The sequence below is a fragment of the Bipolaris oryzae genome (genome assembly GCF_000523455.1).
Source record: "Bipolaris oryzae ATCC 44560 unplaced genomic scaffold scaffold_30, whole genome shotgun sequence".
Lineage (NCBI taxonomy): Eukaryota > Fungi > Ascomycota > Dothideomycetes > Pleosporales > Pleosporaceae > Bipolaris > Bipolaris oryzae.
Window position 1 is genome coordinate 182,773 of NW_006911306.1, and position 24,111 is coordinate 206,883.

At 50.3% G+C, this 24,111-nt stretch overlaps 9 protein-coding genes across 9 annotated transcripts; 5 read left to right on the forward strand and 4 right to left on the reverse strand.

Moving 5' to 3' along the window:
- Positions 1 to 80: 80 nt before the first annotated feature.
- COCMIDRAFT_89228 (uncharacterized protein) lies at positions 81 to 2,039 on the forward strand (the record flags this gene model as incomplete). The annotated part of the gene is made up of 2 exons (XM_007687525.1): positions 81 to 333; positions 388 to 2,039. The coding sequence occupies 2 exons, from the start codon at positions 81 to 83 to the stop codon at positions 2,037 to 2,039; spliced, it is 1,905 nt and encodes a 634-aa protein (XP_007685715.1).
- Positions 2,040 to 2,353: 314 nt separating this feature from the next.
- On the forward strand, positions 2,354 to 5,492 carry COCMIDRAFT_24375 (uncharacterized protein; the record flags this gene model as incomplete). The annotated part of the gene is made up of 4 exons (XM_007687477.1): positions 2,354 to 2,761; positions 2,809 to 4,682; positions 4,732 to 5,109; positions 5,189 to 5,492. 4 exons carry the CDS (start codon positions 2,354 to 2,356, stop codon positions 5,490 to 5,492), a joined length of 2,964 nt encoding a protein of 987 aa, XP_007685667.1.
- Positions 5,493 to 6,216: 724 nt separating this feature from the next.
- On the forward strand, positions 6,217 to 8,061 carry COCMIDRAFT_3298 (uncharacterized protein; the record flags this gene model as incomplete). The annotated part of the gene is made up of 1 exon (XM_007687463.1): positions 6,217 to 8,061. The coding sequence occupies one exon, from the start codon at positions 6,217 to 6,219 to the stop codon at positions 8,059 to 8,061; it is 1,845 nt and encodes a 614-aa protein (XP_007685653.1).
- A 328-nt stretch (positions 8,062 to 8,389) lies between these two features.
- Positions 8,390 to 10,719, reverse strand: COCMIDRAFT_3299 (uncharacterized protein; the record flags this gene model as incomplete). The annotated part of the gene is made up of 3 exons (XM_007687464.1): positions 8,390 to 8,477; positions 8,534 to 10,447; positions 10,496 to 10,719. 3 exons carry the CDS (start codon positions 10,717 to 10,719, stop codon positions 8,390 to 8,392), a joined length of 2,226 nt encoding a protein of 741 aa, XP_007685654.1.
- A 391-nt stretch (positions 10,720 to 11,110) lies between these two features.
- On the forward strand, positions 11,111 to 11,956 carry COCMIDRAFT_3300 (uncharacterized protein; the record flags this gene model as incomplete). The annotated part of the gene is made up of 4 exons (XM_007687465.1): positions 11,111 to 11,131; positions 11,273 to 11,407; positions 11,457 to 11,557; positions 11,608 to 11,956. The coding sequence occupies 4 exons, from the start codon at positions 11,111 to 11,113 to the stop codon at positions 11,954 to 11,956; spliced, it is 606 nt and encodes a 201-aa protein (XP_007685655.1).
- Positions 11,957 to 13,000: 1,044 nt separating this feature from the next.
- On the reverse strand, positions 13,001 to 13,426 carry COCMIDRAFT_89207 (uncharacterized protein; the record flags this gene model as incomplete). The annotated part of the gene is made up of 1 exon (XM_007687526.1): positions 13,001 to 13,426. One exon carries the CDS (start codon positions 13,424 to 13,426, stop codon positions 13,001 to 13,003), a length of 426 nt encoding a protein of 141 aa, XP_007685716.1.
- A 1,369-nt stretch (positions 13,427 to 14,795) lies between these two features.
- On the reverse strand, positions 14,796 to 15,056 carry COCMIDRAFT_89211 (uncharacterized protein; the record flags this gene model as incomplete). The annotated part of the gene is made up of 1 exon (XM_007687527.1): positions 14,796 to 15,056. A coding segment is annotated over one exon (261 nt), but the record flags the coding sequence as incomplete, so codon positions are not given.
- Positions 15,057 to 16,911: 1,855 nt separating this feature from the next.
- Positions 16,912 to 18,798, forward strand: COCMIDRAFT_89121 (uncharacterized protein; the record flags this gene model as incomplete). The annotated part of the gene is made up of 3 exons (XM_007687528.1): positions 16,912 to 17,048; positions 17,101 to 17,696; positions 17,750 to 18,798. The coding sequence occupies 3 exons, from the start codon at positions 16,912 to 16,914 to the stop codon at positions 18,796 to 18,798; spliced, it is 1,782 nt and encodes a 593-aa protein (XP_007685718.1).
- A 76-nt stretch (positions 18,799 to 18,874) lies between these two features.
- On the reverse strand, positions 18,875 to 20,857 carry COCMIDRAFT_89143 (uncharacterized protein; the record flags this gene model as incomplete). Its single annotated transcript, XM_007687529.1, has 6 exons — positions 18,875 to 19,431; positions 19,498 to 19,662; positions 19,719 to 19,814; positions 19,864 to 20,598; positions 20,655 to 20,705; positions 20,797 to 20,857. The coding sequence occupies 6 exons, from the start codon at positions 20,855 to 20,857 to the stop codon at positions 18,875 to 18,877; spliced, it is 1,665 nt and encodes a 554-aa protein (XP_007685719.1).
- Positions 20,858 to 24,111: the final 3,254 nt, after the last annotated feature.

A 24,111-nucleotide genomic window follows, 5' to 3' on the forward strand; every position in this document is an offset into this window, starting at 1 on the left:
GTGAGCTGTGTAAATATATTTGTAATCTCTTTGGCAAATCTTACCTAGAAGATTTTATCGCCCGGGCCAATGAATTCAATATGAAGCCAGTAGAGACACCTAGTCCCGATACGGCGAACACCATCGTCAGTCTTGATGGCGGCGGGTACACAACTTTATATCTCTTATCCCGGGAGCCGAGAACTACACCGACAGTAGGCATCAATTATGACACCAGCAAGTCAATCTCAAATATGAACGGGCACTTCGATCGAGCGATAGTATTGATATATCTCAGGCATTTTGTTGGGAGGAGAGAAGGCGGTAAATCCTTTCTTCTTTATATGGAAGCTGGTACGCCTCATGTGTTCTTAGCCACAATAGCCAGAAGTTTCTAAACATCTGCAGGAAGAGCATTTAACCGGCCGATATGGAGTGGACTAGAGCCGGTTGATTTCCGATCACGAAGCGCAACGATCCGTGAATGGCTCACCGAATGCGAAACGTCCCATCCAAACTGTCGGAAATCCCCGAAGCCAGACGTCCAGTTAGCAACACGTATACTCGATGTCCAAGAGCTTGAAACTGACCGTTACTCGGTCAACCTCATTTCAACTAAAGGAATTGATTTGTACAGTAGACCTTACATCGCTCTGACTCATGTATGGGGCGGTATAGAGCTACCTTGTAAGACGACTAAGAGCAAGATAGCGAAATACTATGACGGTGGCATCGATTTCGATAGCCTCCCAAAGACCTTTCAAGATGCCGTTCGCCTTACCGTAGCTATTGGGTTTAGGTACCTTTGGATAGACAGTTTGTGTATCATCCAAGACGACACCGAAGATTGGCAGCGAGAGAGTGCCAAGATGGCAGCAATCTATGGTGCAGGTACTATTACTCTCTCTGCAACTAGTGCTGAAAACAGCTATGGAGGATGTGGTCTATCTCCAAAGATTCGGTCCGTAACTCGATTTTGCAGTACTGACCACGGACGCCCTTACTTTGCCGCCAAGGCAAGAGATACATCTCGTGATGGACGGATAGACACCATTGAAATGCAGCTGCGTGATGAACCAGTCCACAAAAGAGCATGGATACTACAAGAGCAAATTCTCTCGCGTCGGATTCTACATGCTACCTACTCTCAATTTGTGTGGGAATGTAACTCAATCAGTGAAAGAGAAGATGGCACAGCGTACGATGAGAAAACACATTTGCCTCCAGAAAAATCATGGCGTGCCAGGAGTAGAGGGTTTTCACAAAAGATGCGCGATATTGGCAGTGGCGGACTGGATGTCTTTGAGTTCGAGAGGAATTGGTGGCATTGCGTAGCCGATTACATGAAGCGCTCCCTCACCCATACAAGCGATCAATATGCTGCACTGGCTGGCATTGTACAATTTCATCAAGATATTGCCGGTAATAGACCAATTGTAGGTCTATGGGAGCGTGATCTAGCTCTCCATCTGGCATGGAAAGTATATCACGACCCTCGTGAACATAAAATCACTCCATTAAAACGAGCTAATTGCCGACCAAGTTGGACATGGATGTCTTTTCCTCATGGCAGTGTCACGATCAATCCACCAATAGATTGGACACAACTCATATTTGAAAAACCAAGAGTAGGAGACTTGGGTATCGTGTATCAAGCCAAAATTCTGAACACAGATATAAAATGGAGCGGTGAACCGCTGACATCTGATCCAAGTGGTAGCACCATCAAGATTCGCGGTTTGATGCGTCGCATGCGAAAGCCCAAGCCATATCGGACAGCAATGGATAGTCGGCTACGCCTGGATCCAGGAGTTACTGATGAGGGCGGGGAGTGTGGCGAATACGACACGTTTGCTCTTTTCGCCTACGTGCGCAGTGCCGCCTTGATCAATCTACCGCCTACCATCACAACGGCACTCTTGGTTGTTCAAGCAATCGGCCCAGAAGAAGAGGGTTTCTATAGGCGCATTGGGGAGCACGAGTTGAATGGGGATTTCGATATGGATGGTAGCCCAGATTATGTACCTGAGGGTGTCCAGAGGGACATCACGCTTATCTGATCTAGAGGCGACGTATTGCAGCTGTCCGAGATATGCAGTGTGAGGCTTGGGGTGGAGAAAAGAAAATATTTAAGCCATGTAATGACATGTTGCAGCCGATCAGGTGGGCAGTACTGTAGCCGATGGACCCCGCTACGTCAGCTCCAGGGCTTTGGCGGGGCAGCTCAACCAAGTTGAGCTGAAACAAGCGCTAGCAGTACTCATCTATACAAGACCCTCTCACTCCTTGTTGCTTCTATCTTTTCTCCAGTATTCTCCCATATCCAAACGTTTTTCTTTTGAATAACACAAGAGCATACGAAGACACCAACACGATGCCGCAGTTCAGCGACATCTGGCTACCATGCCTGATTCTGCTTGTCTTTTGGGCTCGCCCCACCGCAGCTTTTGGTGCGGGCAACATCGCAAGCCTGAGCTCCATTGAGGGACAGAACTGGCGCCATGGGGATATTGAGGATACCCTTCTTACACTGCTCATCAGCGGTCACACTGGTAAGAAATTCAGCAAGATGGATGTCAAGCGTGTCTACTTTGGCAACTGGCTGCGCGACTACTCGCAAGCAGTCGATGTGGGCACTGTCAAGATGGTCTCAGCAGAGGCGATTCGCATCCTACTATGGATTCTTGGCTTTATGAGCTTCGGATACGGCACCAAGGAGTTCGAGGTTACCCGTGACCGTCTCGGCTGCTACAGGCCGGAGGAGCACATCGACAATCCCAAGGTCAGTTCTGCAGCCCATCCGATCGGACACACATACTGACCCTTCAGGACTATGCTGACAACATCGACGCCCGCGACTACGATCGCCGTCTACGAGCTCCTGTTGACGAACGCCGTGAGCTCAGTGTCGATGAGGAGACCGGCCTGAAGAACTACATTGCCTCGGAAAATTTGGGCATCACAACATCGGCTGGCATGGTCCGCGACCTGCTTACACGTTGTATTGACTTGGGCCAGCGCTCTGGAGGACGAGGTCCCGACTTTTACGAGGCTCTGCGTCTTCTCGGTACCGCCACACACTGCCTAGAGGACTACGCTGCCCACTCCAACTACGTTGAACTTGCCTTGATTGAGATTGGTGAGCATGGTATTTTCCCCCATGTAGGTACGAATGCTCGCTTCTACGTCGCGCAAGCCAGAAAGGAGGTCTACCCCATCGTCACCGGTACCTTTGGTGGTGTCGATTTCTTGCACTCTGTATGTGGAGAGATTACGGACAAAGCTACTCAATCCGAGCTCCAGGAGCTTGAAGGTGCCATCTCCAACGCCGACAGGAGCAAAAACAAGAGCAAAATCAAGGAGCTCCTCGAAAAGCTCCCAGAGGGCATCTTTGGTGGTAAAGACGAGGCAAGCAAGGCTGATGAGCTCGAAAACAATGCCAACGCTGCAGCCATGGGCAATATGCGCATCACTCCCAAGGAGCCAGAGGAATTCACTCAACAGATTGGGGAACTAGTCAAGCAAATCTATCCAATTATGGAGTTCCACGATGAGATCATGCAATCTATTTCTGAATTCATCGAAAAGATTCCCATCCTGCCGGACCTAATTGAGGAAGTCCAGAACCAAGTCACCATCTTTGTCTTCAGTCTGCTTGCTCCCTATGTTTTGCCCATTCTCAGCCAAGTCAAGAGTGAGCTTGAAGTGGGCTCGACCGAGGTCATTGCAAGCTCTCGCGACAAGCAGCACATCGTCTTCAATGACGACGACTGCACTGATCCCACTCACAGTATGCTTTCCAAGGATCACTTCTCCAATGTCCTCAACGAGCCTGCTGGACGAGTAGCTTCGGCAACGATTGCATGGGCCGTACCACAAATTGTCCAGTGCTGGGATGGTCAAGCACACCCTAGCCAGACTATTGACACCATCATTGAAGGCGTGTTCCACCACCCTGCTTGTGTCGATCAGGAGCCGAAGACAAAGGCGATGGAAGGCCGTGCGATCATGTACAATACTGTCAAAAAGTGGTGGGATTCCAAAGATGAACAAGCAAAGACCGAATTCCGCTATCAGCTCAGCCGCGAGGGTGTAGAAAAGGGCAAGAACCACAAGGAAAATATTTATGACAAGGGGCACGGTTGCGGTAAGCCTCTAGGTATGGCCAATAACTTTGGCCCAGCAAGCAGCAAGACGGGCACCAATGCACAGATCCAACAAGCTTCCGATCATGTGGGCAAGCTTGCAGGTGAAGCTGTTGGTGGTGGCGCCCTCGGCGGCCTTGTTGGAGGGCTTGTTGGTGGCATCGGAGGCTCTATCCTCGGAAACGCTTTCAATGAGCAGGAGAGGAAGAGCCGCAAAGAAGAGAGTTATGGGAATGACGGCTCCTACACTCAGTCGTACTCGGAGACGGGGCACCACCAGGCGTCTTCATATGGTGACAGCGATCGCTACGGAAGTGCCCAGTATCAGCAGACCCAGTACCCAGGCGGTGGGCGCCGGGAGGAGTACTCTCGTGAAGAACGAGACGACCGTGGTGGATCGTACAGCTACCAGCAAACGGTTGAGACCTCAAGCTATAGTGGATCTGGCGGATACGAGCGTCATGAAGAGCGTCGTGTTCAGCAAGGGAGTGAATGGCGTTCTGAAGAATCGCGTGAGGGTTTCGACCGATCGGGACAATACTATTCCGAAGAGAAAGAGTAAGTAGCTTACTTCTGGCATAGAAGACATTTGCTGACACTTGGTTAGGCGACGCGGTAAGTCCAAGAAGCATGACAACGATGACTCCAACGACTCGGGCGACGGAGATTCTTATGAGAAGCGCATGAAAAAAGAACGCAAGCAGCGTGAAAAGGAAGAAAAGAAGCACCACAAGCACCATAAACACCACAAATACGGTAGTCGTTCTGGAGACTCGGACGACGATGCTGACAAGCGTCGATCAGGTTCGGGAGAATATAAGCGTCGCTCCCGCTCTCGTTCTCGCGAGCACGAGCGCCGCCGTGAAAAGAGCGGCAGTCGCTCGCCCAAGCGTTATTCGGGTGGCCACAGCCAGGAACAGCACTATGGTGAGGAATCAGGATATGGTCGCCGACAGCAAGACTACGGCCGTGAAGAATCATACAGGTATGAAGATCTAGGACATGGCAATTTACCCTAATAACGATGGCCATGCACAGTCTCAGAACGTTGCTGACTCTTACAGTTCTGGCGGGTATGGTCGTCAAGAAGAATCAGGCTACGGTCGTCAGGAAGAGTCGGGCTATGGCCGTGAGGAGTATTCTCGCTATGGCAATGAATCTTCTGGTGGGTACGGCCGTTCCGAAGGCCTTGAGTATGGTGGCGAGCGCCCTGGGAGATCATATGGCGCTTCCGGTGTGCCTGGAGGCTTCAGTGGAGATGAGGATGAATATGGCCAGAGGAGACAAGAGTATGGCTCAGGCAGGTCTGGTGGTCAATACGGTGGCTCCGGTGGATATGAGGATGAGGGTTATAGAAGGCGATACTAAGTATGACGTCCCACAGGTGGGGTATCTCATGCTTATGTGCTGTGCTTGGAGCACCATGGTGACTTTATTGGAGCACCTGAGTAAGCGCCTAGTGCAAATGGTTGACGACTTATTGCCAAGAATGGTATGTAATTCTTTGAAAAGTGCACTTCTGTTAAGTGAAACGTGGAACCCACATACCAGATATATGCACAAATCGTCATTTCTTACAGAATCGGCTTTACCTTTGATTTTTCCTAAATGCTGTAATCTGGCTGTTTATTTGCATTCAAGTATTCTCTTTCTCTGTAGTGTCCTATAGAGGGCCATTAAACATCGTCCATGTTAGTCAGATTGGACACAAGAATGACTTGAAAGAACCGCGTACTTCGTCTACATGAGCTTTGCAGATGGTGAGGCAATCGAAGACATGGAAATTTCTCTTCATTATTCATCTTTTTTACCGGACTGAGTATCTAGAGAGTGAGAACTTACAGTATCATGCTATATTGCAGGAGATGTAAGAGAAATAGTGGCTGGTGCATGGTCGTTGTAGATGTACGAATACGCAGAACACGTGAAGGCGAGATGGGCGTGACCTTATGCGTGCAGCTTAAACGCGCTAGTATCGAGCCAGGACCGTGTCAACTCTCACGTTGGAAAGACTGACCAGAACGCGCCAACGTCACTAATTCCACCCTGCTGTGTTTTTCTAACCGTTTGTTTTACCCGTAGTGCCAACAAAATGACGAGCATTGACGAGCTTTTCAAAGGCGCAAACGGTTCTGCAAAGCGCAAGTTTGAAAACCCAAACGAAGCCGATCCAACGCAATCGTACAAATCCGCAAAGCTAAACGGAAATGGCGACGTAAAGGGCTCAGCGCAAGCCTCGGTAGCCGACGAAGAAGACGATGACGAGGCTGGCCCTTCATTACCACCCGATTTCGACGACGGCCCAGGCGACGATGACGAAGGACGATTCTTTGGCGATGGCTTGGACGAGAATGCGCGAGATGCTATGGAATACATTGATGCGCTAGATGGCGATGAGGCGATAGGAGAGGAAAAGTACGATGTTCCCTGGGTGCGCAAACTGGCGCTCAACTTTGAGAAAAAGGTCAACAAGAATGCTTCGCTACGCGCAAAGTATGAAAACGATCCAACAAAATTTATGGAGTCGGAGGGCGATTTGGATGAAGGCATAAAGGCGCTGAGTATACTGTCAGAGCACCCGGAGCTATATGAGGAATTCGCAAAGAGCACAGCAGCGTCAAAGTTGGTGGAACTGCTTGCGCATGAGAACACAGACATTGCAATCGCTGCGATTGAAATGATATCAGAGCTCACAGATGAGGATGTGGGAGGAGAGCAGGAGCAATGGGATGCGCTCGTGGTGGCACTCATGGAGGCAGACTTGGTCAGCCTGCTCATCTCCAACTTTTCACGCTTCGACGAAACCGACGAGGCCGACGCATCTGGTGTATACAATTCGCTCAGCGTAATCGAGAATCTACTGTCACAACCAGCAAATACCGACTTAATAGGGAAGGAAACTACACTACTAAAGTGGCTACTGGACAGAATTCAGAAGCCCGAGAAACCAACATCACAAAACAAACAATACGCCGCCGAGATCCTCTCCATCCTTACACAATCCTCACGACCGAACAGAAACCACGTTGCCGAAGCCAACGGCGTCGAAATCTTCCTCACAAACCTTGCGCCGTACCGACGAGACGATCCAGAAAGAGACAGCTACGAAGAAGAATACATGGAAAACCTCTTTAACTGCCTCTGCTCCATAACCGAAGAGCCCCTCGGCAAATTCAAATTCCTCGAAGCCGAAGGCGTAGAACTCTGTCTCCTCTTCATCCGCGACGGCAAAACAAGCAAAAGCCGCGCCCTAAAAGTCCTCGACCACGCCTGCGGCTACGCCTCAGATCCCTCCTCCGACCCCTCCTCCAACAACAACAACAACAGCAAAGGCAAAGCCGCCGCCTCAGACCAAGAAGCAGCGCCCTTATCCAACAGCGCAATGGCCGTCTGCGACAAAGTCGTCGAATCCCGCGGTCTCAAACCCTTGTTTTCAACATTCATGAAGTCCAAGAAACTAGATCCCCAACAAACCGAACATATCCTTTCCATCTTCGCCTCCCTCTTGCGTTCGCTACCCGGAAACTCGGACTCGCGGTTCCGTCTCCTCGCCAAGTTCCTTGAGAAAGACTACGAAAAGATAACTAAGCTCGTTTCTCTACGCCGCGATTACGTAGCCCGCCTCGCGGCATTCGATGCGCGGAGCGCCGCGCTGAAACAGGGGTTGAGCGGCGAGGAGCTGGAGGAGTGGGAGCTGGAGAATGTGACGGAGAGGTTAGGTGAGGGCCTGTATTGTTTGGAGCGGATTGATGCGATTCTGGCGTGGTTGGTGGCCGAGGATGCAGGGGCGAAGAGGGCTGTGCAGGAGAGGTTGGCGGAGAGGGATGAGGGGTTGGCGGATGTCAAGAGGACGTTGCAGGCGCAGTTGGATGGGGTGTTGGCGGTTGAGAAGGCGGAGAGGGATATGTTGGAGGCGTTGGTTGGATTTTTGGAGTAGGACTGAAGGGCGGAGATTGGGATTGGATTTGTATGATTATGTGTGAGCGAGGCTTGGAGAGAGATGTGATACCGGATTGTTATGATGAGATATTGGGGTAGAGAATGTAAGCTTTATGCGTTTCGGTATCGTGGTGATACTAGATCTCGGATATATATAGCAAGTTGATCGAATGCAGATTGATGCTTTGTCCAGATGAAGTTGCTCTCCATACCAAATCATGCTATCCAAGCTCTTCGTTCATCTTTTCTTCTTCTTTTCTCACTTTAGACTTCATGTAAACAACAAAACAGAACCTTAGCGATCCCTTCCCTAAACACTTACATACTTACCCCTCTGCCTCAAACTCATACGCGTTCGACTTATGCTTGGGTTCAAATTTAAAGTTCTCATGAGCCGGACCGAGGAACATTTCACTGTCACATGGTTAGCTACCCACACAATCATCTTAAACACAAGACAAAGAACATACCTGATCTTAATCCAATCCTTATAATGCTCACTCGCCATCAAAGTCTCCAACTCATTGCGTCCCCTAAACCTCGGCGGGCGATCATTAATATGCGGCGGCAAGTGCTCCAGTAAGCCCACAGGCACATATCGATGTGCAAAGCTCAGCCACTCGAGCAAAAAGCGGCGCGTAGTCCCGATTCCCATCTCATCGGACCCCCAAGTCTGAAGACCGTATTTTGTGAATTTCTCAATGTAGGAAAGGCGCTCGGTAGCGGACTTGTCGAGGTACTGGCCCTTTTCGATTTCCTCGAAGAGCCAGGGTTTGATTAGGGCGCCGCGGCCGGCCATGACGGTGTCGACTTTTGCGTTTTCGAGGTGGTTGTAGTAGTCGATGTGGGAGTAGCAGTCGCCGTTGCCGACGAAGTAGACGTGGCCGCCGTTTGCGAGGTCGCGGGGGTCGGCTTCGGCGATGGTGTCGGTTTGGGCGTCTCTTTCTTTGCGTAGGCGGTTGATGAGGGCGGAGCACTCGGCGATGTAGGACCAGTCGGCGCTCTTGGTGTAGCGCTGCTGTTTGCTGCGGCCGTGGAGGGTGATGGCTGCGATGCCAGATGTGCCCTTGCCGGATTCGACGGCTTCGTGGCCGCCTAGGACGAGACGCTTGATGAGCTTCTGTGCAGTGGGATGGTTGTCTTTTGTGCCCATGCGGATCTTGACGGTGATGGGGACTTCCTTGGAGACGTAGGTCATGCCGCGGAGGATGTGCTCTAGTTTTGCTTCGCTGTCTAATAGTGCTGAGCCGCTTCCCTTTTCGCAGACGAGGTTGATTGGGCATCCACAGTTGAGATCAATGGCTCGTAGTTTGGGGCAGTGGTCAGTTAGCACTTCCACTGTCTTTGTAGCCAACCATGGCTTGTTCGCAGCGATCTGGGCACCAAATTTGAGATCAGTAGAATTGTCGTAGCCCTGGACAACGGTGTTCTTTGCTAGGAACTTTGGTGGGCTGATCTCGGATTCGTGAGCCTTCATGAGTGCCCATTCGCCTTTATCACCTTGGATTAGAGGCATGCCCATGGCCATCTCGCTCCATGTCACTTGGCAACCAAAGTCTATACAAAGTCGTCGGTAGGGCAGGTTACCCTGGGTAGTAAGAGGTGCGAGCATTGGCGTCTCAGGCCCGTAGTATAGTCTTCGCTTCTCAGACGGTCTGAAAGGTGCTTCGACATATTCTGCCCTACGCGCTTCCTTCTCCTCCTTAAGAATCTCAGGGTCCATCTGAGCAGCATCAAACATATCTCGCTCGTTCCGGCTATTGCTTTCAATCCATTGCAGATATTGATCAGATCGTGGTGTGCCAATCTTCCGTCTTGAGAGGCCAAACTTGACTTCCTTAGGCACGATATTGACAACTTCAGCTTCGGCCTCGTCATCATCACCAGATAGCTTTGCCTTGAGTTCGGCATTCTCTTTCAGTACCAGTTCTTTTCTACCATCCTCGGTGGTACGCTCGTCAGAGTGGCTGCCAACAAAACGGCACTTCCAACCAAAATGACAGAATCCTTTGACAGCATAAATTGGGCACTGGCCATCAAAAGTGGTCAAGTCTTCTCGTCGGCCCTCCTTCAGGTACTTGCGGAGGTCGTGTTCAAACTTGCATTTTTCGCCAAATGGACAATCCTTGGGTGAGAATTCATTGTACTGTGCGCGAGTACCGCAGAGAGGTATCTTATCGCGCGAGCTTCCAAAAGTGCGACTGGTGTTTTGGCCCTTTTGCTTCTTTTCTTTCTTGTTCTTGCCCTTGCCTCTGGGAGCGTCGCGGGCATCAGTCTTGGGCAGGCCTTCAGATTTGTGGTCAGCATCGGCCGCCTCAGCTGCGTCGTCGTCTATCACTTGATCCCTTGCGTCGACCTTGTTGTCGTTTCGATGTATCAAGAATCTGGTGTTCTTAGCACGTGAGTCCCTCTATGTTGATGATGCAGCATACTCTGCCTTGATAGGCGCAACACCTTTGACCCTCTTGAAGGAAGTGTCAGCAGCACCCTCAGCTTCCGGAGTGCTCGTTCTAGCTCTCTTCTTTGGACTCGAGGGCGCCTCGAGTTTCACATCAGCCATGCCATTGCCACCATTTACGCCGTTAGAATCAAGTGCGACGCCGCCGTCGGTTGGCTGGTGGGCAGGGTCGACCCCGTTTCCGTTGCTAGTAGACATTTTGTGGCGCAACGAGAAGCAGATTCTTGATATGTTGTTGGCGTTGGCGCTCAATAGAGAAAAGCACTCGCTCAAAAAGTGAGTGCAAATACGGCTACAAGAGGCTAGACCGGCGGCGGCCCAAGCGCTAGTGAGCAAGCCGGGGCTGTGACGTAGAGCTTCATAACTAGGCACCCTGCGGCTCCTACATCAGATTCGCGTCGCCAGTTCCCACTTTCCCATCATCTCTCCTCCGATCCTCTTAAACCCTCGATTTCTTCGTCACATCCCTTCTGGCTGCTGCATTTGTCTGCAAGTCAGCTCCTCTCAGCTTCATTGTTGATTCCGCTCAACCCCGCTCCCACACAAACACCAGTTCGCGTCGTGCGAATATTACCACGTCACCACCAACATGACGCTCTACTACAGTCTGGTAAGATATACGCCTTCTTCAATTGCCTCCTTTACTAGCACAGTGATCCCGTGGCTATCCGGTGTTCATTGCTTGCGTGCTCTGTTCACATTGCTTTTGGAAACGGAATGTGGCCTGATGTTGACTGCCTCCTGCTTCTAGGTCTTCCTCCTCTTGGTGACAGAGATGCTCATCTTCTGTGCCCTCATCGTTCCCCTGCCATTCACATGGCGCCGCAAGCTTTTCACCTTCATTTCGGAGAGTCCGATAATTGCCAAATTACAATATGGCATGAAGGTATGTGGTGGTGATACAACCTTACACAAGTCAAGTCTGACATGTGTAGATTACGTTCATATTCATTCTCATACTGTTCATTGACAGTGTGAACCGCGTCTATCGCGTGCAAATTGAGCTTTCCGGCTCAGATGAGCAGGGCCGCCCAGGGTAAGTCGACAAACACCTCTGTTATGCTGCAAGACTAACACCTCAAGAAGTGTCGCTGCTGGAGGTATCGAACGCATGGAGGTCCAAGCTCGCAAGTTCTACTCGCAGCGCAACATGTACCTCTGTGGTTTTACCCTCTTCCTTTCGCTCATCCTCAACCGCACTTACGTCATGATCCTCGATGTTCTCCGTCTCGAAGAGGAGGTCAAGAGCCTGAGGGGTGACCCCAAGGCCAGCAAGAACTCTGCCCTGAAGAACGCTGGTGGCCCTGGCGAAGTTGGTGCTCTCAGGAAGGAGCTCGAGGCCAAGGACCGTGACATGGAGAACCTGAAGAAGCAGGTTGAGAACATGCAGAAGGAGTACAACCGCATGGGTGATGAGGTTGCTGGCAGGAAGTAGACGAGCATGAGCAATTTCGAACGGATAAGGAGAGCAAGCCACAGTTATGCCGACATGGCGGAACACGCAGGTCGGTACTGACTCCACAAATGTCTGGGAGAAGAATCATCAGTCTATGATCACAGCTTTAACATTGGTGTTGGACAAATAAGGCACTTTTCGAAGATGCATGCTATTACAGTATTATTGTTTAGGTGCCAGGGCTAGTTGAGATAGCGGGGAAAGAGCATTAGATCGCTTTTGCTGTTGGCATGGCATTTTGATAGCCATGCATGATGAGCGTCTTCATTTAATCAATCTTGTTGGTAACACAGCGAAGCTTCTTACAAAAGTGTCTTCGGTGTTGAAAATAGCGAGTTTTTCTTTACCTTTTTTGTCCACTTACTTATTCCAAGACTCAGGAACGGCCGCACTCATTCAGCAACGGATATTACCCAGGTAATTGTATCAAACCCATCTAGTCTAGGTTGAGATTGTTTACAAGGTTGCAGGTTTACTCCTATCTCAGAGCAAACTTCCTACGCGATAATTGCTTCACTAATTAATACTACTACGTCTCTACCTATCTAAAGTCCCACAAGAGCCCCCTTAATACCCTACACTACATGGTGACATATTTCTCCAGGAGCCAATATGTAACTGCTCCTTACATATCTTATATACTTTCTACGCTATCCCGCTTTAGTAGGTGGTACTTAACAGTGTCGTTAGCTAGCATAAGTGCTACTCCTATTTGTGTTATCGGGAATATTTAGATAGCTTATAGAATAAGTAAGGCTCTTAATCCTTGCGCATAGTGCTTTTCGTATTGCAAAGGGCAGCGGCTGGTTTGTTCTCTGTACTGTAAATAGCTGAAAAAGAATCCAGCCATCTAGTATGGGTTCATTCAATGGCCTATTTAGATGCCGCTATCACCTGACTAGGTTCATGTATGAGGCTGAACTCAGGAGATTGCTATATAAAGGGCATTCCTGGGTGTAACAAAATTGCATTCGATGGAGAGCTCTACCAAAGGACGGCTGGCGCGTTACAAGTGGTCCCCCTTCAATTCCATACCCAAACATCATTAATACCATAAATAAGATTCGAATCCAGGCAGCATCCAGGTCCATTCCAGTTGGGGTTTTGTGCGTTGTCTGGTGGGAGTACAACGTCGTGCAGTGCATTCCCTTGGGCTATTCGCATAATACAGGCCTTACCTGCTCCACTATCGTACGTAACTAAGCCGCTATCCCAGATGTTGATCTTGTAGTAAGTTGTTTTGACCTCCCAGTCCCAATGATCTGGCCCGCCTTGGAATACTCCAGCCTGTCCACGTGGGTTTTTGCCGACTCTGTGAACCCTGCCCTTGCACTTGTTGTCGTCAAAACTTCCCACTGGTCCAGAGTCGCATAATGGGAAGTTGCAATTTGCTAGAGCTACAGAAAGCACCGAAGCAAATGCCAGTACTGATGGGAGAGTAGTCTTCATTATCTCGGATATTCGAAGGTGATAGAATAGTAGCGAAGAGTTCTCGTAAGATAGTGTGATGATTCAGGCAATGAGATAGTCAATAGACGTTTGGTATTGTTTAAACCTAAGATTTTGATGAGCATGGCAACAGACGGTCTTATACGGATGTCTTGCGATCAATTGTCATCAGATCTCGTGAGACACATTTGCTCGCTCATCCGTACGCACTACTGTTCCTTGCAAACGCTAAACACGACCTCGTATCAACAAATCATTATAGTTCAGGTATAATTGAAATCTTGCCGTTGAATGAATTGGAAGGTTTTTGCCGACTTATCTGTCCAATCAGTACTCCTCTCAGAGCCCCGGGGCCTGTTCAGTTGTAGCTCCGCTTCCGTTTGCTAGGTCTGATCAGGATTCCTTTTTCTGAGCGGAGATGGGAACAGCGTCGGGTTAAGCAAAACAGAGTTCTTCGAAAGCAGAAACAGAGGCTTATTTTATCAGCGCTACCATACAAAGATCTTAGTGCTTAGTACCTGGCCCACCTACTTTTAATTTTGAGCGATATCGAGCTCCGTTCAAAAGTGATATCTAAGGTGACGTTCCATGTTGAAACCACCAGAGCTATCGTGGTAGTGTTAGCCGGTGTTGAAGATGGCAAAGCCTAGGCTATTACAGCCAATATCTACTCGCCCTACTACATCAGATTGCCCCTTGGCCGCGCACAGGCTCCTCGTTCCGCTCGTCTTACAGCTGTCAGAAGCATGAACCTTGTTATTAATAGTGCTTAGTGTGTCCGGATTCATCTCATACACCACCACATACCCACGGCAAAGGTTATTCGTCACCCCCATAATAAGTAAATATCACCACTATAAGCAGGGTCCCCCTACTTAGCCTTGAGGCTAACTTAATCTATAGTTTCTTACACTTATAAAGTAAAAAAGAGAAAAAATACCTCTCTTCTTACTTTCTTTTTTTCTACCTTCTCCTACTTTTCTCTTTCTCTTTTTTTACTTCTCTTTTTTTCCTCTTATTCTTGTTAGAGAAAGAAAGAAGAAAGAAGAGAAGAAGAAAAAAGTATAGATTACTACGCTAGATAGTGAAGAGTATAAAGATATAAATTATACTTATTAATATAGAGTAAGTGCCGTACTAACTTACTACCCCTGCTTATAGGGGTGACGAATAACCTTTGCCCATACCCACGCGCATCTCCACGCCATGACTGTGGCTCAATTGGTAAAGCAATTGTAGACCTAGAATTACGAGATCTAGGAGAACAGTTTCTTCTCATATCCTACAAAGTGTAGCACCCATCACGACCCTAATAGCATGAAATAACAACGTTAACATATCTGACCTCCAAAACCACAACGTCTTTACATCAACACAGGGAAAACACAATCTCATCTTTGTCACGGCTATCTGAAGCTTCACCATGCATGATACCGTGAACGTAGCACGTGCCCAAAAAGAGGAAGTTCTTACCAATCGGTCGTAACACCACAGGAAATTGTGAGCCATACAACACACCAACAACATCATTTTGCGCTGCAAAGTAGGGTCCCAGTACGAAATAACCCGATCCGGTAACGAAAAACGCTCTGTTCTTGCACGCGTTCGCCATAGCTTCGCAGAAACAGATCGAAGAGGACAGAGTGCCGTATGAAACCCAGGCTGTGATCGAGGCAAATGCCAGGCGTCAGCATAGGTTTTCGTTCGCGGCGAAGCGTGCCGACAAATTGATGAAACGATCGGTGATAGAAGAAGAGAAAATTGTCCTGAGACCAAAACGTGCAATGACTTTGGAACCCACTACACCCAAGGATGACCTAACGCTACCTGGCACAGTTCATCAGAAGCACACATCATCTAGAGTTCAGTCAACTACTGTATCTACACAGCAGTCTACACTTCAGTCGGAATATTCAAAAAGCAACACAGCCAAGTCGTCAAGTCATAAGCCTGACAACCAAATCTCGGATCTTCTAGAAAACGATCAACCACCGTCAACAGTAGCAACTTCGAAGGTGAACTATCCAAGTGCCCCGAAGATGAACCCAAATGCGAACCTATTTACCTGCCCATATTGCCGAATAACAGTTGCAAAGGCTATGGCGCAAGGTTCGAGATGGGTGTAAGTTACCAATCGCTCGACAATGCTATTGACCTAGACTATCAAAAAACATGTCTCAGATCATTTGAGGCCATACATTTGTTATTTGCCGGGATGCTCAGAAGTCCAGCCGCTCTTTGGTACTCTTCAAGCATGGAAAGTACATATATTTTCTGGGCATAAAAGTCTTCCTAAATGGGAGTGCATCCTTTGTGACCCTGCGGATATATTTTCAGACAAGGACTTGTTTACTAAACACGCTCAACTGCGCCACAGTGACGAACTCGAAGGAGAAATGTCGAAGACTTGATAGAAGCATGTGGAATTGGGGAAGAACCGGTCTTGGATAAGTGTCCAATATGTTCCATACACGAAGATACCTGGTTCAAGAAAAGAGCTTCAGACCAATATTTCGATTTGCGGAACTCGACGTTCATCGAACACATCGGGGCTTGCATACACGAATTCTCCTTACTAGCTTTGCCGACACGCTTACGACATCCCAAAAGGCCTTCTCAGCGCATGCCGTGTTCGCCGAGATTGCGATCGCGTACTGGAAGACGACGAAGGCAACAAAATAGGTGCGCGAAGCCTTTGGCTTTGCCATTTTTAGCTGGATCTCAGGTCTTCCTGTCACAAGAAGTTGTGAGTGGCCAAATGTCTCGACGGCAGATCGACGTCATGGAGACGCGCGCAACACCCTTGCTCTTCTGTTAATCCCTTCCGACTTGTGAGCTACCTAGCGGTAACACGGCAACGAGACGGGAATCCTACGCAGTTTCTGCATACTAGAGCACGCCTTCGGCAACCTGGTACCCATGCCACGTGATCAGAGCAAAAACATGCAAAAAAGACTGCAAAAACATACGACAGCGGGGATTCGCCAGTGGTCACCCACCTGACTACTAGTCCGCCGGTAAACTGCTTAAGTATGGAAGATCAAACGGGTTTCCCTGGTATCCAGAATCCTATGGTCGTATGTACCATTCTTCCAGAAATAAGACCTATAGATGTCACGATAACAGCATTGTTTATCAGCTTCGGGTGTTGGGAAACTAAAACCTCCACCAAGACCAGCTTACAACTAGCTCACCGCAACTAGCCACTGCACTGCCACTTCGCACACGACTACACATCTACTCCAGTCTATTAATCATGGATGCAAGAGTATTTGGAAGATGGGGGGTTTATTTCCCGCAAGCATACACCAGAGGCATGTGAAATTAGGCATGTGAAATTGCGCATGGCTGTTGGTGACATTCCGAGGTCCATACTTACAGACCCTGGACCCAAACTTCACAGCTGCTCGAAAGTAATCCATGGTTACTCTTCCCGTACATTCTTACAACACGTTTTTCCCTTGTTTCTGTCAGACGCAGCCAAGATGTCAGAAAGCGAGCAATTGTTTTCCCGTTTTGTCAATTATCCGACCCCCAAGCCTTACGAAGTGCCGTACCAAGCCCCACCTCCAGGAAAGAACCCAGTGATCAAAGGGCCATTGCTGCACTACCTCGCCAATCTGTGAGATTCTATCTCATGTCAATTCCTCCGAAATATTGACTGACCTGTCCAGCGTTGCGACCGTACCTCTGGTGCCCGGAATCCTCTGGAGCAATGCTGGCTTCAGTACCCTGCGGCAATGCCGACAACTCGACGGCGTCGATGCGCGTTATGACCCTACCGTGATTCCGCTGTCTCAACCAGACGACAAAGCTCCGGCGAGCTATACAGACAAGTCGAATCTTCGTACACCACTGGACCACGCATCGCCTAGCCGCTTTTACTCGGTCAAAGATTTCCACGACGGGTACTCGAATGGCGCATTCACACCGTCCGACGTCGTAGAGCGCCTGCTGCCGCTCATCCGCAGAGATGTCGCGCAGCGCTCGCCATATTCGACAGCGTTCATGGAAACTAAAGTGGACCTTGTCAGGCAAGCCGCTCAAGCCTCTACACAGCGATACAAAGAGGGAAAGCCATTGGGAATACTAGATGGTGTACCCTTTGGTGTCAAGGACGACTTGCGGATCAAGGACTACAAGCACTATGTCGGCACGACGCATGACTACAGCAACGGCGGCAACAAGGAAAGCAGCTGGTGCGCAAAGATGTTGGAGAAAGAAGGTGCCATCTTAGTCGGGACACTCACAATGCACGAACTGGGCATGGGTATAAAGGCATTCCCTCCGTTGTGATATAAGCAATTGGCTAAATCGACACAGATACTACCAACAACAACCCCCATTGGGGCACACCACGAAACCCCTACAACAGCTCCTACTATCCCGGCGGCTCTTCAGGCGGCGCCGCATCAGCCGTAGGCCATGGCCTGATTCCCTTCGCCATAGGCTCCGACGGCGGCGGCTCCGTCCGCATCCCCAGCAACTACTGCGGTGTCTACGGCCTCAAGCCCTCACACTCCCGCGTCTCCATCGCCCCCATGCCCAACTCCGGGAAATCTGTCACCGTACGCGGACCCCTCGCAAGCAACATGCCCGATCTCGAAATCTCGTACCGCGTGCTCGCCCAGCCCGATCCATCTACATATCCCTCGTCGCTCTTTGCCCCTCCACGAAAAGTAACGGGTCCACGGGAGAAAGTGCTAGGAGTACACAAACAATGGATCGACCGCTCCGACCCCGTAGTCCAAGACTCCTTCTATTCCACCCTCAAATACTTCGAGCACGAACTCGGCTACAAAATCATCGACATCACCATCCCCTTACTCACCCAGGGTCAACTCGCCCACGCAATGACCATCATGGCCGAAGGCGCCGCCGCCCACCGCTCCTCCATCTACGACCTCACCCCCGCAAACCGCATCCTCATGAGCGTCGGGCGCCAGACCCCCGCCACAGACTTCCTTCTCGCACAGCGGCTTCGCAATCTCCTCATGCAGCACCTCGCGAACCTGTTTCGCACACACCCGGGCTTGGTGATTGTCACGCCGACGACGCCCAACGCCGGGTGGCCGATTGACGAGGCGGAGCTGTCGCATGGCGTCACGAATGGAAATATGCAAATTCGCAATATGGAGTATGTGTGGCTGGCGAATTTTACGGGCGTGCCGTGTATTCAGTTTCCGGTGAACTATGTGAAGGGTGTCAAGGGGGAAGGGGTGGTGCCGATTGGGATGAGTGGACATGGAGAGTGGGGGAGTGAGGATGCGCTGATTGAGTTTGGATATGATGGTGAGAAGTGGTTGCATGAGGGGAGGGAAGGAGCGAGGGAAATGCCTGGGACGTGGGTTGATGTGTTGAAGTTTGATTGATACCTAGGTGACTATAGAACATGGAATGCGGTGTGACGAGTTTACTTTTCTTTAGATACGACATCAAAAAAAAAGACTACCTCAATGGCCTTCCATCCGTCACCTCGCCATACGGAGGATTCTCGTATTCGCCAAAGCATGCAAAGTCGTAGTCGGCAAGTTCAATCTGCTTCTGCATCACCTTGAGAAACGTCTCCATTTCACACCATCCGTCGTCTCGCTGCCCACATTCGGCGTGGCTCTTGCCCAGCGGAATGGTACGCTGGTTGAGGATGAAGTGGACGTAGCTCGTAGGCTCGCCGTCGAGATAAATTTCGTCTTGGTTGCGCTTGGGATTGACGGGTGCAGGCGCACGGATGACTTCAATGTCGAGACGGCCGGCAAACGGCTGCAGATGCGAGAGGATAAACTCACGGTCGTGCTTGATGTGCGTGGTAGGCAGCTTGTCGTTGAATTGGCGGAGACCGAAAGCGACGAGAATGCTTAGGATGCCGGCGTCGTGGCTAAAGTCTAGGTTGAGCGCTTGGTCAATGGGAAATGTGACGGTGTTGTTATCGAGCGTGACGTTGATTTGGGCAGAGGGTGAAGTTAGGACATGGTGTTGCATGCGGGCGAGGACTTCTTCAACGTAGCCTGTAGCACATGGCAGTTAGTATCATGAAGAAAGCTCTTGCTGTGTCATTCAAAGTGGTAACTCACCAATACCAATGGCACGGCCAACAGGTGAGGCAAAGCCCGTGCCGGCTTGAAAGGTAATGTCGAGCGCATATTCGAAACCTTGCCATTCTTCGTAGGTGAAGAGACCGCACCAGTGGGAGAATCCTAGAGAAACGGTTTCGTACGAACAAAGGGCTTGAGCGTTGTCTGCAAAGCATTAGTTCAGAATCTCCAAAAAAAAATTACTAATATTTCAAGCATACATGTATCACTTAAAGTCCAGTCGAGATCACCAGTAATGTTGCTTCTAATCCTTTGATGGGCGTCGTGGAGGTACACACCCACCCAGTCCATGTACGCTACGATCCAATCAGTCTCAGTCAAATCTCATAGGTCAAGTTGTATTACCATCCTTGGCTACTTGCCAGTTTGTATGATTACATTGCTTGTAACCAGCCAGGGTATTGTTGAACCCTGGTGCTTCAATGGCAAGCTCCAGTGTTGCATTCTGCGTCCATTGCAGGCCAAAGAATCCCGCGAGAAAGTATTCGGCTGATTCAGTCATGCGCCGCTGTGTGGTGCTCCGTACTACAATCTTGCTCCCGTTATTTGGGTACAAGTGGCCGTACTGATAGTAGTGCAATGTGCCAGATTGAAACAGCTCATATTTGCCATTTGGAACCAGAATTTCAGCGCCAAGCAGAAACTTCCAGTCATTTAGAAACGAGAGAGGGCCATGGGCAGTAAATTTCCCAGCCGCATCTGTGAGCTTCTTTCCTAGAGTCCGCTCGGCTGCTTCACCACTAACTTCGGGATAGCGACTGCCGTGGCGATGTACCATGTTGACCCATGTTACGTTGGCACCAGGAGGAATTGAATACTCATTAACCCCGAACCCGCGGGGATTAGGAAAGTAAGGGCTAAGATTTGCCAAGCTTTGGAAGATGTTCTTGTTATCAGGATTTCCTGGAATCGGCATTTGGGTTTCCAATGGCGTATTTGGTATGTACGACACACCGGCAAAGGGTGCTAGGTTTGTCTGTGCAAGAAACGGGGCAGCGCCCGTCTGGGTTGGGCCTTGGAAATGACCATCGTCGGTTACAAAGTAGTCGGGAATGCCAGACGTCTTTGTTGTTGGCGTGGCTGCTGTATTCATCAGCTGCCTTATCCATCAGCCGAGCAATCACCATGGCACTAACGCTTTACGTCTTGTCCACCACGGATGGGAATTTGGGCTCCATGGCCACCATCTTGTGAAAGTTAGCAACTGTGCTCAAATACAACCGATTTGCACCAGAATAATTCAATAGCAAGAGGCTTTAATGAACACAATGTACACACTTAGGCTGGCCGGATATAACGAGTTGAGGAGCTGCAATGAGAGCTCTAAAATGCCGTGCATGGTGGGGTCGGTAGCCGCAAGTTCTTAGTGGACACGGGAGAGCTGGGTGGGTAACGTCACTTTGAGCAGCGTAGCAGTAGTGTGAGAAAAAAAATCAAATAGTACGTAGTTGGGCGCAGATGACGGCTTGCACATGCACACGTCGTTGCCGCTGCTGCAGTCGTCAAGGCCTCAGTCTCTCAACAGAGACAGAGAGCAGCTTGAGCTTGGGCCATGTGTCGCGGATTTCTCGTGACGCAATCCCGTGGGCAGTCCAACATGGTATGCCAGACCCATGCTAAGAAGCGCCTCAGGATGCGACGGCCGAAGTTTGAAGGCGCCATACACGGGAACGAAGCGACTTGGAGTAAGATGGATACTCGAGAAGGTCTCCTACAGCGATGCTTACCATAGATCCGGGTTGCCGAGCCCGTTGCAGATACGAGCCCATTGTTATGGTACCTGACCGGGATGTTGGGCTACGTATTGTGGCTGCCCGTCTATCACAGTAGTGTTTGAGCGATAGAAGGTGACTTGAAAGTAGTGCTATTCACTTGGACGAACACGGCACTAGGCGGCTTTGTAGCGCATTGCACATACAAATGACCATCTCTAGCGAGAGACTTGCCACCATGATTGAAGAAAGACAAGCAGGGCACAAGATAACTTGGCAGATTGCTCGCTGCATATGTACGTATACAGGCATACCACATGTGCTTATTGGGATGCGAGGCTCTGTGGATTTCAGATTTGCACCGACCTGTAGGCGAACATGGATTCTCTTCCCGCTGTCCACTTTAAATAGTAGTCCACCACGCGGCAAGAAAAATCTGCTGTGGGTGGCCAAGACATGAGTGGACATGCCGACGGTAATCTCCCGGACAAGCCTGAACAACTCACAGAATTCAAGACGGCTTGTTGGGCGATGCAGATGGATGATTCAGGTTGGTCAGTGGGGTTTAGCAGTGTCCATGTGACTACTATACTATCGTGGTGCAATGCAGGGTCCGATGGAGTCAGAAGGTGACTCGTCTTGGCCAGCATAGCTGTGCAAAGCTCATTTTGGGCTGGTGCTTCACACGTATTAGACACCAAAGGGGCCAAAAAGAGGTACATGCATCTTCAGCTCCACTGGTGAGATGTGTTGGCAACGGCGTTGCATACGAGTGTATGTATGTGTATGTATATATATGGAGGAGCTGCTGGCAAGGTGGAGAGTCGGACGGACCAACTTGATGACTCTTGATGACTCTTGTCGTGACGTTGTCGAGGTGGAAAGAGTGTTGGAGGGACATACAGAGAGAGGGGCGCGCATGGCATGAGAGGACAGAAGCTTTCCAAGCGGTTGAAGCTAAGAGAGTGATACGCCCGGCCAAGTGATTGCGGAGGAGGGCCACAGTTGGTATAAGGTGAGGGCTTAGGGGACGCGTAGTCGCCGGTGGTTCTGCGGTGGTATGTATCCAGGTCTTGGGACCTGTCGTAATGCCATCTCGACGTGCATGACTTGCAGCACGACAGCTCAGTACGGCGAGCAAAGCCGTTAATCTGCAACAGTGGCAGCAACAGCGGCTTCCCAGGGCAGCATTGGCGATGCAGCCCTACCGGAGATATTGTCCAATGACTCCACAGCCAGTGACACGGCGGCACGACAGCGGGTAGTGGTTGGCTTGGAGGAGTAGATTAGTTTCTTTATTGGGTAAATTCGATAATTTCAGGTGTTTTGAGAGTTGCGTGATTGCAGGCTCCAACCCGCCGTCGGGCCGACTGGTGGTGTCGGGGGCTGATGGGTGGTGGATGGTGGTGGGAAGAAGCCGGATAGCGCGATTGCATGAATCAAGCCGGTGTGCTAAAGAACCACCGAAGAACGAAAAGTGGGTACTGCTAGGCACATGCCGGACCAACGATGATGCAGTCGCGAGCGGGGACGACAGCATGCAAACGCATTCAGCAAGAGCGTTAGGCGAAGGGGTCGACTACGGCTAGTGCGCGTGCTATTTACATAGTAGGTGCGGCGCGGGAAGGGGCAGGAGCCAAGTTGGGCGTGGGCGTGGGCGTGGGCGCGGGCACGTCACGGGACATGAGTTGTGCGAGCTGCGAGTACGAGCATACTATACAGTGGAGCGGGAGAGGCAATTTGCAAAGCTTGTGTCGGTGCGTGGCATGGTCTCTTTAGGGGTGGGAGGGCAGATCTGTTGGGTTGAAGTTGAAAGTATAGGACAGGATGCGACTGTCGTCTGAATGACCCCATACTGATCGTCATCGACTCGATACATACTCGAGGCTTAGGCTGGGGGACAGACGCGTGGTGCAGGCAGAAGGGGTGAGGGGGCGGTCCGACTCAAGGGTTGGATATGCAAAGATGGTATCAAGACCGACGGTTACCGAGCATGGTCCCAAGTTGGCGCAAGATGCATGTCAGCCGCTGCTGGTGTTTGCAGTCCTCTACACAGTAGTGACGAGTGTATAGTAATCCTACTGCGTACCCCAAGGGGCCGTGTTGCCGAACGATCGTCGGGGTAGCAGAACAGCGGTGACCATGTACATGTGTACATATCAAAAGTATCATGTCGGTAAGTATGTGCAGTAGCATGTTGCATCTGCACCGTTCACTCAGGGTGGTGCCACAGAGCACGAGTAGAGAGGGACTAGTGAGATGCGGATCGCACCGGGGAGGTGGGCCAACCTGCGTAGTGAAACGACGTGTGGATGATGGGAGAGGTGGCTAAGCCAGTCAGAAGCGTGGGGAGCGAGGCTTTTTTTTCCTCTCTCTCTTCACGTTTGGACGTTGAACATGATGATCCTGGGGATCGGCAGGCGGGCACAAAGAGGGACAATTTCAGTTAAGCGGCGGGGGGCGGGAAAAGTGCCATCCAGTCAATGGATAGAATGCGCGGCAGTAGTTGGAGGAGTTGGAGAGTAGATGATTTGGCTTGAGCGGGCGCAGGCCGAATGGAGCAATGGAGGCACAGCGAGCGGTCGGGTCAGCAGTGTCCGGGGTCGGGCAGGCATGGGTTGATCAAACACCAATTTCGTCATTGGCCGTGGCGGCGTGTGCGGAGTCGGGGAGACGGGGCATGTCGGTGATTTTGTAGAGTAAGTAGACAGGAGAGGGAGGGAAGATGAGTGTAGAAACATATGCAGTGTGTGGTTATGTAAGTAGAGGTAGATGTGTGGCGTCGTTGACTGGCAGTGAGGGACGGATTGGTTACGACGGGATTTGGGAGAATGCCATCAAGGGCAAAAGTGGCAGGCTCTTACAATGGCCGCCGCAGGGT